We start from the raw sequence: 16,797 nt of genomic DNA, 5'->3' as shown, positions 1-16,797 counted from the left end.
TCACATTTCAGTGGAAAGCTCAGTTCGGAATTTGAAGCCAAACTAATGCAGCAAAATGCAGGACAGCTGCTGGAGAGGCACTTCACAGAGCTGCAGCTGCAACAATGTCATCAAAGACAGGACCTCCTTCTTCCAAAACAGACCCAGATTGAGCACCCACAGCTCTCAGCAGGTCATCACTTACACCACCACAAGCAGAAGATTCTCAAGGAGGAGGACAAAAATCACCAGCAGAACATAACAGTCTGCAGGCTTTGTGCTCCACACAACTCCAAATCCCTTTTGCAGCCATCAGCCAGCGGAGACTTCTCAACAGCACAGTCGTAGTGTATTATTACCCAAAGCACTTTGGTTACCAGACTGGCTGCTCTGCTGCTCTTCCAGAGGCAGATCTGTATTAAGAGGCTTTGGAGTGAAATAACATCATCAAGGACGCACAGCCACAAATAGATGAGCAGTTTTTTAACTCACCAATACCTTATTTTATATTTAATAAAATAAAAAAAAAAAAAAAGGACAAGAAACTGTTGCTGAGCAGGGTGGGGTGGGGGAAAGGGCAAGGGAGGGAAAAAATACACTTCACCACAATAATAAAAATATGAGTCAGTAGCCTGCAGCCAAAGTAGAAAAAAACCCCCATATATACATATTAACTATATCTACAAGTCATTGAAGCATCTTGCTACATTTCTAACACATGGGTAAAGACTTGAATAAAAAAAGTAAACAGGAAACCACATCATTTTGCTTCACCTCTCTAATCTTACTATTGCTGTAGGTAAGAAAATTTACTTTACATATTTTTCAAGTGTCACAGACAACTTGATTAAGTCTCAAATTTTGATCCCACTGGGTTTGCTGTGGGAATCCAATTGCAGGAAATAATCAGAGGAAAGATTCATCAAAACACATATGGTAAGGCCAGCTTTCCCATTTACTTTTTCAAATCAATGTACATCAGAAGGGTAAAAACAGCAAAAGCCATACCTGACAAATGGAGCAAGGGAAAATCCCAATGGAAGACCTGGGATAAAAATAGCTTGAAAATTTCTGCATACAGCCAGCTATGAAAAATCTCTAATGCTAAAAACTCAACAAAAAAAATAAGCAGATAAAACTACTGAGGTTCAAATATGTCCACATAAAAGAACTTGGGTGTAAATGAGAAGCAATAAAAAAAAAAAACCCCAAAACAAACAAACACTGAACCTTGAATATTGCTCAGCTGCAGCAAACCCCGCTCAAGAACAGAGCAACTCGTCCTTATGCACAAAAGATATCTCCTCATTTAATATGTGCAGAGAACAAAATAAAAAAAATAATAATTTCCCCTCAAAACCGTACAGCCAAGAGAATCTGCCAAGGAAAGGGGACTTTGTGGTGGCTCTGCAATTACTCTGAGCTAATCCATGGACAGAGAAATCCTACAGAGCACCTCATTAAGATCCGTGTGATTTCTGGATCTTCCCAGCGCAAATCCGGGGACCACAAAACCATCCCCTGGAGGGGGAGAAAAGGAGAAAAGGGCCTTTTGTGTTTCCCTCCTGGCTCTTTGGGGCTCAATTCCAACGTAGCTGAGGTGGTATCACAGAAATCTAGGGCTGGGAGAGCCCGTGACCCAGCTCCCGATCCCTGCAGTGGGAACTCGCGGTGAGGTCAATCAGAGTGGGACAATTGCCTGCTCCCATTTACAGTCTGACAGCCCTGCAGGTGGGTGCCAAAACGCCTGTGCTGAGCACGTCCCTCATTAACTCTCTAAGACTCCTTAGGATCCCCTCGGTGCCAAGAGAATGGTACAGCAGGGACTTGGGAAAAGCCAAGAAGTTGACCTATGACTAAGAAAATAAAATTGCAGATGATATTCTTAGCCTTAATTAATCCAAGTTGATCATGCTGAACTGATTAAACTTTCCATCCAGTACAAAGAAATGTGGACTACACTAACTTAAAGAGCAAATTTATAACTGGTGCTGTGTTAGCAAAGTACCTAGTTACATGTATTCCAAAACTCTAAATTAAGAAATGACAGTGAAATACAAATAGGGTTACAAGAATATAGATGAACTTGAAAGACAAAGACAGCAAATGAATAAAGGTTTTATTTTAATAGGACTGACAAAACTTCACAAATTCCTCCTCCTCAAAACATTCACTCGTTCAGTCTATTAGAATATTAAATGTTTAACCTTCAAGATTCAGCTGACCTGTCTAAGTTTCTCACTAGGATGGCAAAATAAGGGTATTTATGTTAATTTACACAAATGGATGCATAGATTTTTCTGGGTTTTGTAGTTGTTTGGTTTTTGTTTTGTTTTGTTTTTGTTTTTTGTTTTGTTTTGTTTTCCTTAAATTACCCACTCTTAGTTAATCTAAAGAACTCTTGAAAATGCCTAGGGATGAGAGTCATGAGCTGCATTGCAAAAATGAGTAATTTAACAAAACTAAATAAGAACTTTGAATTTTTTCCCTAATATCAAAACCTATTTTGAGAAAGTTGTACACAAAACACAAAACACCCAATCTTCAAACAAGCGATCTGGTTACAGGTCTCCCATTTCCAGAAGTGCAGTACAAAATTCTAGCACTGAAGGGAGAATCAGGAACAATACAGGAGACCAGGGGGGTGTGAGGATGCCTCGCTTCCTCCTGTCAGGCACAGCCTTCCCGATGGACAGCAGGGAAATATGGAAGTCTCTTCTCCTTTCTTATCAAATACCAGCAGAATTGAGGGACCCTGGATGACATTTTCCATTTCCCTGCATCTCAGGGAAATCTCAGTTCTGCTTCACCACACAGTGATGTGAAAACCGACCCCACTCTCCACAGGTAGATACGTTTGGGGGACACTGTACAGCGTGCACTGCAAGTCTTTATTCCTGTGAACAGCCTATACCACAGAGCAAGCTGCATAATTATGTGATTGCAGACCACATCCAAAGTCATTCTTGCATTAATTGTAATGATACACATTGGATTAAAAACACAACACATCTGAATCACAAGAGCAGCTTTGAAATAGGGTAATATCCACTCATCTCGCCACGGAACATTATAATTCATCCTGTTATTTTTTTTCCCTTTTTGGCTTTGATAGCACAATATTTGCTCAGTAATAACACCACTTGACTTCAGTTTCAACTGGAATCTCGCCTGGCTAAAGAGTACAGGCATAATCTCAGCCTTTGTAGATTTATACACTGAGGCACAAAAGGATATATAAAACAGTTTAAACTTAAGTAAAGAATTTCAAACTCTGGCAGTTTTACTCTAAAGCAATTGCAGAAAACATACAATAGGCTATGTATGTAGTTTCAAGTAAATTGCTTTCATCAGCATAAGTGATCACTCAGAGAGTTTGAAAATTATAATTTTGGTTATTTAACAATTTCCTTTGGATTTCAATGAACTTAAGTGGCAGAGAAGAGTATTCTTCTCCCCTTTCCATTTTTTTAAAGACAGAGTACTATAATTTCCAGGAAATGAAAAATTCCCTTAAGTGCACGATGTTTCACTGCTGAAAAGTGGCAGAAAAATGCCATAACACTCTCCAAAGAAAAATGTCTAATAGGATCGACCAGTTGAAACACTACAGTCCTCCAGCAGAGACTCTCATTTAATTTTAACATTTAGAAACAATAGTTTCAAAGCTTATAGAGACTTAAAAGTTCAGGAGCAAAATGCCAGGCTGACTTCCACATCCCAAGCAGTAGTGCTTCAGTATTCCTTATCCACAGAGGAGAAAAGGAGAGCCAGGTGCACCAACTCATCTTACACTACAACTTCCCATAAATCCCTCGCCTAATCCTCGGGATTTATGCTGCTCTTTGAGTTGGGTAAAGGAGCAGTGTGAAAATGCTCCTAAAGCCTCAATGTAAATGTTTCTTTAATCCTATTAAAGCCACAAAACAGGCCCAGCTGAAGGTGCAGGAAGCTGAGCTAAGGAACTCTCGGTGACCCCATCACTGCTGCCTCTCTTGGCACTGACCTGTTGGTCACAAGTTCATCCTGGGCATGACAGGGATGTTGTGACATCAGGAGGACTCAGGACATCAACACAGGGACCCCTACATCACATGCTGGATGCTGGTGTGTTCTGCAGTAACCTGAAGGTTTGCACTGGTAACTTAAGGCTGAATTCTTCAAATAGCTGATGCAGAACTAGGAGACAAGATTAAATGTTTTTAAATTCAACTGTGCTGCATGTCACGGAACTTTATGTTCCCCAAACATGACACAGAATTCAGCCAAAAATGGTAGAGCTTCATTGCTTTTCTTTTAAAGTCAGAAGAAGGGGGAAAAGTTGAAAGAAAAATACTCAAGGTGACACCACACTTTAAAAACTGGGAAACCGGTCTGTTAAAATGTGTTGGTGGTAACATTTAGGGTTTGGACTCTCATTAATGTGGCCCCTGGGAAAATATAAACACTCTTTCTGAAATTAAATCTTGAGTTTGCCCACCGCAGTCTTGTTTTCAGCTTCAGCTGCTGGCACGCCAGCCTGCAATTGAGGCCTTGCATCAAATGCCAAGCCAAACATTCAGGAACAAGAATGGTAATGACACCCTATTTTGTTCTAAGGCACATTAAAATATAACAAGTATTAAAAAAAAAAAAAAAATTTAGAAATCGCTCATTCGAGATTAATAACTTGAAAGGAAGCTGATTTTTGTAACCTCTCCCACTCGCACTTGTCTTCAAATAACAAACCTTGGGAGGAAAGCTGTGCTCGATGTCTGAAATCAAGCACGCTCGCAAAACAAGGACACATATCAGAATTCTCATAACAACTGCCTTACACCGAGGGGCACGAGCTTTACCTACAGGAGCTCAAAACCACACTCTCTGGTGCAGGGAAGGGATTTTGCAAGTGCCTTAACACGCACAAGTGGATCGATACGTGAAGGTCACCAATCTGTAACACAAGGCTTTGCCAGTGGGATCCTTCCTATTGGCAATTGTAAGATAAACTAATATCAGAGCTCTGTTAATGGAACATTTTTTTATCAGCATCTGTTTAAGTTATGCCTCTTATTCTCACCTTCTTTTCCTAAGTATGCTGCACAATTACAACAGTTAGCGTGAAGATTTGTGTGTGTGTGTGAGATTCTTCTACAAAGATGAATAGAAAGCTTTGTAATTAGAACATTAAAAATCAATAGCAAGAAAAAACATCGAATTCTGTCTGTCTGATAAGAGGGGCCATTAAACCTTCGTTATTTTCTATTAAGCTGATGTTTGAAGGTGTTTTCTGGTCATAACATTGGTTTCAAAGTCCATATTACAATCATAGCCAGTTTCAACCTCCAGACAGACACCTCATTTCTCTTCTACTGTATTGATCTGCCCTATTAATTAGATCTAGTTCTTAATACAAAAAGGGCTATAAATTACACAGTCCTTACTAAGACTACATAAGCCATATGCTAACTAAGGTGTTTATGCCAATATTCTAAAAAACTAAAATTTTCTTTCAACTGCAGCACTAAGATACGTAAAGGCAGAACTTTTAGTCTGATTTTTTAAAGACAAACTTCATTGACCATTTTCTCTGATGCTTTTATTGGAGGAATAACAGATCAACTATGTAGAGGTTCACATATCTTCTCATATGTTCATGAGTGAATTACAGACAGTTCCTCAGACAGTTTGAACAACCCAAAGGAATTTGTTGCCTCTCCTCAACAAGGCAGATAAATCTAATTAAACTTGAACTTTATGCACTCCTCTGCAGTCTTTACCTTAAATAACTGAATACAAAATGCTAGTTTTCATCACAAAATCCTCTCTCAGAATATTAGAGAATGAGGAACCTGCAAAGAAAAGACTTCACATGTTAGGAAAAAAATCTACACAGATAACAAGGGTCACAAGCAATTGTAACATAGATCACCTTCCACAATCTGTATCTGTAAAGGTGCTTTTGAGATAGATGTTAATTGGCCTTGTAGCTCATCCACAAAATCAAAGGTAAACAAAGAAAGTTCTAAAACTGCATTCATGATAAATCAAACATGTATGACTACATTTAAGTATGAAATGTAACACGTGGCACACTTAAAAAAAAAATTGAACTGGGATTTTGTACCACAACCAAATCAAAAAGGCAGGGTTTCAGTTAGAAACCTACTTCAAAGGGAAAGTAAAGGTCTACTTGTTTGGCTTCAGACAAAATAAACATACAAAATACACAAATACACTCCATAAATCCAGTACACTACTAAAAATAACCCTGATGCCCAAGGACAGCTTTGATCAATCGATCACTATTTTTCCTCCCCTAAAAAGCTTTGTTTCTACAACATATCTGTGCACAGAATGAAATGCACAATTTCCTCTCCAAATGGTAAATCCCTTTTTCTTTCCAGAATAATCCCACTGAAGCTGGGAAAACGTATGACTTGCCCTCACCCAAGAGGAGCTGACCTTCTATAAAGGTGCTTTATCAGGCCAAACCAGTATTTTCCAAATATCCCAAGTCTTTTTCAGAAAAGAAAAGAAAAAAATTAATTCTGGTTCCACAGAAGGAGAAACCTCCCACACATCCTGTTGTCTGGACAAAGCCTCACAGAAAGCACCTGGTCAGGGAAGCAGGAAATGGGGCTGGAATTGCAGTTTCCAAAAATACCTGTACTATTACCAAACTAAAGGAGTAATTTCTCTATGCAGGCCCAGAAGAGAAGCTTGGCTTCTTCTTCACTTTGCTGTAAGACAGACATGGCTTATACCAGCTTGCCAGTGATCCTTAAATATAAATACTGTTGTTGAAATAGTCCTTAGTTTCCACAATATCAGAAAAAAAAACCAAAAAATGATCTATTACACACTGAACCCCCCCAAAACCATAACTCTTTGGCTTTTGCAGTTCTGAAGTGTGCACTTACATTTTGGTAAACATTAGTCAGAGAAATGCAATGTTTAGTTATGTTTTCTTCTAAAGGTTATGAGGCACAGCTGCACAAATCATATGGGAGCACACAGCAGTACAGTGAGTTTCATTGTGATGGTGACATCTTTGCTCCCGGTTTCTGTCCCCTAAATCAGGATGGGAGGGCATTTATGACAAGTGTCTGACTTTCAGGGCAACAGTGGCTGCAAAAACAAGCCTGCCATTCAAATGTTTACTCAAGTCCTCACATCTGAGCTTTCCCTGGTTGGTCAAAACACGCCCTTAAAAGCCAGTGAAAGCTGTTTACAATGAGCAGACAAAACGTGACTGCTTAATAGACTTGGTTTTGCTGTCAGAGAACAAGCAGCACATTTTCCTGAGGGAAGATGAACGTCACTGTAAATGGGAAAAATTAAAATTTTCTTGCTAGCTGGCTATGTTGGTTCAGAAACCACAACTATAACAAATACTTAATCTAAGTATTTATCTCATGAAGTGAATCTTTGTAGTTCAGAAAAATTCTTTAAATGACCTATTGAGCACAACATTTATTTGGTAGGAAGCTTTCTTGCTCCTGACATACTTTGTTCTATGTATGCCACCTTCAAGAGTTAATTTTCTTCTCTGCACATCCAGTTAAATTAAAAATTAAAAAGTAGATAAATAATAGGCACAGTAACATTAGAGCACTACATTTTTGTCTGCTATAAATATTGAAACTATAACGTATTGAATGACTACTTTTTCAAGCATTGCCTTCCTGACACTTATATGCAAACACAGGCACAGCAACTCTACACAATCAAATACACCTTCAGGCAGTTAATAAAGATAAATTTCTGGACATAATGTGGATGTACCTTTGCTGGAGAAAGCAAATGTGGCTAACAGTTGTAGTAAGTGTATTCAAATCTGACTTAAAAGAATCCTTCAGGGTGTTATGAATATTTATATAAACCTCTACAAGTTTGATAGGTATGGAATATGTCTTTGAACAGATAAAACAGTTTTACTCTAGCTCAGTTTTTATGCTTCATAAAGGTGGCTGTTACAAAATAATCATGAAATCATAAAGAATTAAGTTCCTGACTGAAATTTCCTTCACATCTTAGATACCCAGATTCTTAAGATGTCACCTGTGGCAATATAAAAACACCCTTATTCTAGAAAAAAATTCTTCATATAATACAGAATGGAGAAAGGGAAACTGAGACTGCAGTACATAACTTAAATTGTTGCCAGTACAGCGCTGCATGTCTGTAAAAACTTGGGATTATATCTGAAGTATGAAATGGCATAATTTCAATGCATGGCCCATCTTTCATTTATCATTTAAAAACACCTGTTTCTATCCCAGTTTATTGTTTGTTTTGTTTTGTTTTTTTTTAGCTTGCAGTGTTCTTTAATTGAAGATGAAAACAAATGCCAACTAATTCTCTGCTAGCTTAAGTGACTTTTTTGGCTTCAGTACAGAGGAAGGTAGGTTTGTCCTTGTCATTTTAGCATGATGATATTGTTGCTTTTTGTTAAGAAAATTTCTACTAATTCAAATAATCCCCTGCATTTGTCCATTTTCTTCACTAAGTGGCTGTTAAGCTCTTGCATAGGTCACTGATATGCTGGTTTAATGGTTGGTAGGTCTCAACACTTTTGGAACTGCAAAAGGAAATTTCTATGGTTTACTTTCAATCTATACATCATGTTGACACAAACGATTTCTACAAATGATTTCTACAAATAATTATCAAATCAATTTGTTTTTAAAAAGACTCGTTTACATTCTTTCTAACAAAGTAAATACTAATATTATTTATTTACTATTATTTACAATATCATGTTGGACTACAATTATAATGCACTGCAGATCTTGTGGGATTGCCGGATCCAACCTCTATAAACTGTTATGGAAATTCTTCCAGGAGTCCAAGCACAAATACAGCCGTAAATACTCATTAATATTTTACAAAATCCGTAGCAAAACTCTAAAAACCAAAACCACAACTGGATTTTTTAAACTGATATCACAACTATTTGTGTATTAATTTTTTGTATTAATTATGTAACACCAAAAAAAAAATGCTTTAACTGAATAAATTGCTAAGCAATTACAAGCTACACGGGCTTTGACTTTTGACCAAGGTCCATTTCCTCTGCCTGTTAGGTCATCATATAAAAGTAATTATACCAAATGATTTGAAGTTAAACACATCTTCCACTCTCAACGGGAATAGAGGCCCCACTGACCAGTTTATTTATGACACAAGTTATTTTAATAGCAGACCTGCTTTCACATTCCTCCCAGGTTATCCTTTGTAAATAGATGACCCCAGCCACGCTCAAACATCCTTACGGATCGTGTTCTGCTCTGCATTCTGTTTAAATGCCTTTGCAAATAAAACAAACCCTGCTAAAAGGAAAAAGGTTTTCTAAAAATTATTTTCTGTTTATATTTTTATAAAGAGCTTCAAAGGGGGATAGAAATGTGCTACATTTTCCTCCTCCCACTGAACGCAAAACAAAATTCCTTGAGTTACATTTCACTGTTTATACACAGCCATTAAACTACCACTACATAGCATTAACAGAACAATTGAAACCAACTTGCAGAACATTTCGTAACAAGTCCAATGCACTGGCTGTAAATCATTCTCAATAGAATACCAGTGCATTTTCAGGCTCTATATACCCTTATAATGTGGGTTGAGGGGAGCAGTTAATGGCTTTTGTGTGCCTGCAAACTGCACGATAAAGGTCATTTGTTACCATAAAATAGCATCTGTTGGCCATGCTGAAATGTTTTCAATGAACTGAACTCAGATCACAATTTGAATTCGACAGACTGTATTTATGCCCCATCTTTATGTCACTGCAATAAGAAGTGCTGTAAATTTTAACCAAAATAGTAATTTCTGCTTTTTGGCTTGGATGAATTTAAAGGTCTATAAATATATATATGCAAGGAAATATATCGTAATAACAAATTGTTGGAAAAAAAAATGAGTGAAAGATCTGAAAGTCTATCTCCTGATTCTGTTTTCCCGTGCATTTTAAGGCATGTTTCAGGATTAATAAACTTTACCATTAGCCACTGGTAACTCACCCTTTTCTGTTCTTTAATATATTCCATCAGTTCCTCTCTTGTCCTTTTCACTGCTTCTTCAATTGCCTTCTCACTTCGTTTCTGCTCCTCCATTATTGCTTCCTTGACAATTTCCTTTTTAAAAGAAAAAACATTTAACTGTAAACATAACAAGTCTTTCACAAACGTAATAAGGGTCATCTCTTTCCTTCCTACTAAAATTATTATCACCTCCACTCTCCTTCCTAAATAAGTTACTTTAAATATATGCAGAATCTTAAAAAAAAAAACCAAACCCAAAACTACAAATTCAGTATTTTAAATACTGAAGGGCAAAATAAGTGAGGAAAAAAGGGAGAAATAATAATTTTAAAGCTGTATTAACAGATAACAAATATGTATCAGCCCCTTCAGGGCTGACCAGGAGTTAAAGCTTGTTGTTAAGGGATTTTCCAAATGCCTCTGACACACCGACAGGCCTGGGGCATCGACCACCTCTCTGGGAGCCTGTCCCAGTGTCTGACCACCCTCTCACAAAGAAATGCTTCATAATGTTCAGTCTGAACATCCCCCTGATGCAGCCTTGAAACGCTCCCACACTGCCAAAGTTTGTTTCAAAACTGTAACCAGAAAGTTTGTTTCCAAGCTTCGGGAATTGCCAGGGACATTCTGTACACAGCAGTAAAAAAAAAAAAAACAAAAACAAAACAAAAACCAGAGGATACCCACCCAGCCCTGCCTCTAAATCAGCGTTACTCTACATTAAAAGCATTACAGGAGAGAAAACTTATTAAAACATCTCCATCACCTGCAGCACAACTTACCTGGCTAAGTTATCAGCTCAGGAAACAAATTCCTGCTCTAAAAGTCACTGCCCCCAAAACTTAAGTCCCACGTTCCCACAGCCACTCATGAAATAAGTAATAACTTCATCGAGCCAAAGTGTTCTGTTTCCAAGATTCAGGAGTAAACAAAGGGACAAACCGAGACACCTACAAATCCTGACAATCTAACGTTTTCAGAAACTCTAAACATCCAGTGCAAACAACCCCATGGTATCAAATGATTTGTCAGGGAGATTCCTGAGACAGGGAGGGGGAAAGCGCCTCAAAAATCAGGCACTGGCCTTGAAAATTCCTGTGCTTTCGTCCCAGATATTCAAAATTGGAAGCAGCAGAAGCACGAGAGGTGCACCTGAAGAATTAAGGAGGAAATGATGGAAAAGCTCCAATGGTTCAAAAAGGGACACAGTAGGACTTCCAGTGTATTTATTCACACCCATTTTTATTCTTTTTAAAATCAAAACTTGCAGAAAATGAAAGGTAATGTATACATGGATTCCTTATTACTCTTCACTGATTAAACATAACACTGTCACCCACAGGTTTGTTTATAGGTTTGCTTGACTGCAGAGGAATACAGACATCTTATGACACATATTTACAACTCTGATTTGTGGGAAGGGGGAAGGTTGGTTGGCGAACAGGTGGAATTCTAAGGTTTTGGAAGCAGAAGATATTTAGGAAGTTACATAATTCATCTGTACATTTAAGATCAGAATTTTACAATATGCCATTAGTGTACAAGATGAAGAATATCATCACTGAATTGTATAAAACTCCATTTTTAAAAGCAAGTCTCTTCAGTGGAAGCCTTTCAACTGAAGAAGAAAGCTCTTTTTCTTACCTTTAGCTGTTTGCTCCTTTTCAGCCAAAACGGAATAGTTTCTGCGAAACTACACTTTTGCTATTTTTATAACAGAAAAAAATCTAAAATCCCAAATTTAAAATGTGCAACTGTGTAGTCCCCACTGTTCTGGAATGCAGCACATATGAAAACCATAGTTGTGAAAAGTGATTATATTTTTTTTTCTATTTCAATTCAGTTTACCGAATAAAAATCCTGAGAAAAAGGTTTCTTTCACTACAGAACTCTGGCAAGGTTAAAAAACAAGCACAGAAAGTTACATATTACAGAAATGTGCTGTTCTTGTAATTATATTCTCATGCCAGTTTAATTTGTCAAAATGTCCCAAAATACTGTCTTGTATTAGAACGGGAAAAAAAATCCATCATGTATCCCATTAAACCCTTCAAAGCCCATTAAAGAACTGACAAGGTGCTGTATCTTAATATATAGAAAATTTCACATCAATAAAATACTTACAATCAGTTAAAGTATCCTTGATATGACAAAAAAGGTATCCTTGATATGATACTTGAAACACTATATTGTCCAAATAGATATTTGGACTCTAAAATCCAAACAAAAATGCAACTAAATTCTGCAAGTCTATTAACAAAATGCAAGAAAATAGACCCCACCAGCAATTCCTTTAGAGAAGATTAGTCCATTACAGCAAGGAAAAATAAAATTGGAAAGAATTAATTTCCACTTACAACGACAAGTTCCTAAAATTAAGGCCAGTATTAACACCCTGCAAAACACACAGCCACAGATAAGAGTGAAAGCATTTAACCAGACTTCTGCAAGGCCTTTGACACGGTCCTACATGACATCCTTATCTCCAGCCTGGAAAGACGTGGGTTGGAAGGGTGGGCAAGGAACTGGCTGGAATTATTCTTTGCTGTTATGCTGTATTTGCCTTTGGGTTTTGGTTGCAAAGGTAAAAATCGGCCCTTATTTCATCTTTAACTAACAAAAGGGTGCAGCATTATTTGAGGCTGTTGGTGAGAGTCAAGAAAAGGGGAAAACCCAGTTTACCATAAGAAGGTGGGGAAGAGCACTCCACAAATTGCACTCGAGGTGCAACTGAGGTGCAATTCTTTCCCTCCTCCACACCCTGTTTTTTTTTAGTATTTGATCAGAGGCTGGAGTGCTAAATTATAGTCACAAGGTTAGCTGCTTTACATGACTGTATATCTGTGCTTGGCATGGCACCAGTTAGAAGATTAGAATGCCTAATAAAAAATAAAGTACTCAAGTATTTTTTCAAGTACTCAATTGATAAATCATATCCAACCATATATTAGGAATGACAACCACACAATCACAATACATAAATCTGCAGGAAGACAGAAAGAAAAAAACCACTGTATTGTATATACCAGAGAACTCCAGGCAGTATTTAAAAATAAAGCAAGGCATATGTTGGTCAGCAATTTATAGGAAAATTCTTTTGTTTCCCCACAAGGATCAGGTGGCAGTACTGAATTTTATCTAGGAAATGCAACCACAGACTGCAATGTTAGTGGTTTCTTCAGAAAATAGTAACCCTCAAATTATAATGTCTGTGGTTATAACTACTACAATCTACTTCTGAAGTCAGACATGGTTAAAGTCTGCATGCAGGGAACTATTCCTCTTCCAGACTTTGCAAGCACATTAAAAAATAAACTCATCTAATGGCAGGGATCTCTTTCCACTCAGTGCTGCTAAGCTGTGCCATTCCTCACACACTCAGGGTTACACAACATTTTCGTTGAACACGTCCCCACAAACACTGGCCACACTGATGTTTCTGCAAGAAGGTGGAAAAAAGGAGAAGAAAGTGAAAGTGAAAATACTGCTTGGCCTTCCTCTCGAGAGAAATGGAAGCAAACACTCCCACTGGAAGGTGAACAACATGTAAAGGCAGTAGAAATTGGAGATGTCCTTTGAAAAGCGAGTTCTTCTCCAGCACACGATTTGATGATCAATTGACTACTTGGGTAGAAATCAAGATACAGAGAAAAAAACCTGACTACTTCTTGTATGAATCCACCAGATATTGGACATGAAGAGCAATGTTACAATAGTCCAAACCTGTTGCTGAAAAACTACCTTTTCTTCTTCCAAAGATTAACACTCTCCCACCAATCAAAATACTACAAAGTCTAAAAAAGTTATTCCTGGAATTACATGACCAAATATGTAATTTTTCTCGGTATTTCAGAAAGAGAATAAATGGAGTATTTCAAACACTGACTCCTGTACTGGCATCTACAACCCTTGTAAAGGATGGAACAAGTAACAAATGTACAAAGAGAGACTGATAAAACTATTTTGCATTCATTTAACTGGTAATGCCCTCAAAGCTCTGCATATCATAGATGCAAAGAGAAGGAAATGAAATTAGTATTGTATGTCAACTGGGAATCCTCAGAAATCAAAAAGCATCACAGAAGAAGGGCAAGCAATGCGAATTTCATTAATGTTTTATAGGTAGAAGTTGATTTTCTGGTGACAAATACTATGAATATTATATAAATATTTATATATATTTATATATATAAATATAAATACTATAAAATGAGAAAGAGACAACAGCAAACCCTGAAGCAGAGACAAAAAGCAGTTTATGGCCTATTTAACAAGGAAAGAGTGATGGAGCAAAGGGATGGAAAGTTATAACTATAATTATGGCAGTATTTTGAAAGAAAAAACCCTATAGTTAGGGCAGAAAAAAAAGATGAATTAATAAAAATATAGGAAAAGTGGGACCTTGGATGAAAATTGTACCTATGTTCTTAGAGATGATGTGTCACCTCCTACACATTTGATCCTTAAATACCCAGCACCCTGCAACAAATTATATTTACAATTAGATCTGAAACAAAACTACTGTGTACAACAAACAAACAAACAAAAGACAAATAAGTAGATACACAATATGAAATTAATTCACAGATTTCAAAATCAGGAAAGGTGCATGCACTTGCAAGCCATGTTCTCTGGTTTTTTAAGATAATGAGTCTGTAGGGGCAATAAACAAAATCCCATAGTTTTGACACCTGAAAAATGATATGTCAGGGAATCTATCTGCAAAAGCAGTTTTATTGGAAAATAAAAAGTCAAGACAAACGTAGAGTCTCCATATATTTTATTTTTCCCCTATACTCTCCACCCAAATATTCCATATATACCTACTGATTTGATGCAGGAGAAAAAGAGAAGTGTTTTTTACACATTATAGGGCTAAGAAAGGGCCATTCTGCAGCTAATAAATCTGACTGAAAGCTGGAGTGGGAAGTAACTTTGTAGAAAAACTCCTTTACTTATTAGTTCTTACAACCTTCTCAGCTTTTGTCAGTGAGGGAAAATATTTAGACAAACAATAATTTTCAACCAAAATCTGACAGTTAATTTTAGCACTAGCAAAAAAGAAACAAACAAAAAAAAAAGAAACAAACCCCAGTTCTCTGAAGCCAATGGCTTCATGTTTTCACTTACACATCTTTTATTCCCTTACCTACGGCTGGCTGTGGAAACCCTTAAAACCTTCAACACCAAATTGATTCAGGCTTGCCAAAACTATCAAGAGAAGCGCTCCCTCAAGCAGATGAGCATGAGAACTAAAAAATGTTTTAATAATGTAGCAGGTAAGGAGCCATTCATACTTTAAGATTGAGCACCAGGTGTTCCAGACGTGTCGTTTTTACCTTCTAAGCAATGGCATGCACTGGTATCCGTAAATTCGTGAAAAAACATTAAACATACTTTAAAGAACGATTTTTTTCAACTACGTGTTCGCCATTAAAGTTTTATTAAGACATTCCAAGATCACAAATTCCAAATTTACTGTTCTGTTAAGAACACCACCACAGGAACCTTCGGAGGTGTGAACATATTCACTTGTCTTTTAATGCTTAGAGATTTACTCAGCATAGACTTTGGGAAGTTCACTTCTTTTTTCTTTCCTTTCTTTCTTTTTTTTTTTTTTTTTAAATAAGCCTTTTAGTTAACTTTTCTTGCAGAGATGTTTTTTCCTTGTATATCTCAGCATATCTCACTTGTGGCTTGGCTGGATGAGGCACCGCAGCCTCAGTTTTCCTGCAGTTCTTTCCCATTGGTAAGATCATTTTGCCTCAGTGCTTTTTGCTCATGTCCAAGAGGAAGCAGAGTTTGTGTTAGTTCTTATAATAAATTAAAAGCTCTTTCTTTTTTTTTTTTTTTTTTTTTATTTTTTCCTCCTAAATATTTGCAGCCTTCAGAACACTTGAGTCTCTAATGGATCTGCTTTGTGGATTGGCAATGATGAACTCAGGCTCTTTTCCCCTTGAGAATTAGGGTAAACTACACTAGATTATCTACAGTATTTTAAATTTAAGCCTTCAGGAAATGACAAAGGTGATTCTTTGCTTCGAGTGCCTTAGCAGAATTATTAATTTCAAGCTATGAGGCAGACTGAAATTTCCAGGGCTCACCCTGCAGCTGCCAGCTTTTATTTTAGTTTTAATGAATTTATTTTAAAACAAATACAGTGGTGCTTTAGCTTCTTCTGTTCATTCTCTCCCCCACCACCATCAAATCACCTCCTTTATGTAATTGAATATTTAACTTTGTAAAATGGTAACAAGTGCCATGCAGAGAGCTCTGGGCATTATAGCTATGGGAGGTACAGCTACTCTGCACTGCCCACTAATTAGAAATACAATATAGCATCCTCCTACTTTATCCAAAATTGTATGGATCTCACCTTCCTATATCCCCAAAGAATGTTTGGATTTTAGCTTTTGCAAAGAGTAAAAATCAACGTAAAGCAGATGACAATGGAGAGCATTGTCCACTGTTTTTTCACTGAAGTTTATACTTGCACCCCAATTCCCTGCAATTTTTGAATTCTGTGGGGAAATGCTTCTGCCTCAGCCAAACTACCTGTTACAGTTTTTCCTTATTTAGAGGACATCCACTGTTTATTCAAATAAGGGTTCTAGAAAAAAAACCAAACATCCTATTGTAAGGATTTCGCCAGGTATTCCTCTCAACACTGGCAACTACCAGACATATTAAACTCTCTTTGCAGGGAAGTTGCCACTGTAAAAAAACACAATATATTGTAGAGAAAATAGAAAACAAACTACTGGAGACATGCCAGGCCACATCTGCCCTG

At 37.2% G+C, this 16,797-nt stretch overlaps 1 protein-coding gene across 2 annotated transcripts in view; it reads right to left on the bottom strand.

Annotated features, from left to right (window-relative positions):
* The window catches only part of CCDC91 (coiled-coil domain containing 91), a 96,105-nt gene that overhangs the window by 11,438 nt on the left and 67,870 nt on the right, over positions 1–16,797 (bottom strand). The window contains exons 12-13 of one of the 2 annotated variants that reach the window (XM_050324578.1): positions 9,987–10,100; positions 3,986–4,158 (exon numbers count right to left, since the gene is read on the bottom strand). In XM_050324578.1, the coding sequence (XP_050180535.1) occupies positions 4,042–4,158; positions 9,987–10,100 (231 nt within the window). In that variant the 3' untranslated portion in view covers positions 3,986–4,041. The remainder of the gene's footprint in view (positions 1–3,985; positions 4,159–9,986; positions 10,101–16,797) is intronic. The other variant, XM_050324577.1, reaches the window with a different exon arrangement.

This window comes from Myiozetetes cayanensis, unplaced genomic scaffold, assembly GCF_022539395.1.
Source record: "Myiozetetes cayanensis isolate MyiCay16 unplaced genomic scaffold, myiCay2020 scf3, whole genome shotgun sequence".
In the NCBI taxonomy this organism is placed as follows: domain Eukaryota; kingdom Metazoa; phylum Chordata; class Aves; order Passeriformes; family Tyrannidae; genus Myiozetetes; species Myiozetetes cayanensis.
Note: the sequence above shows the minus strand (reverse complement) of the source record. Positions and strands in the feature narration are given on the sequence as shown.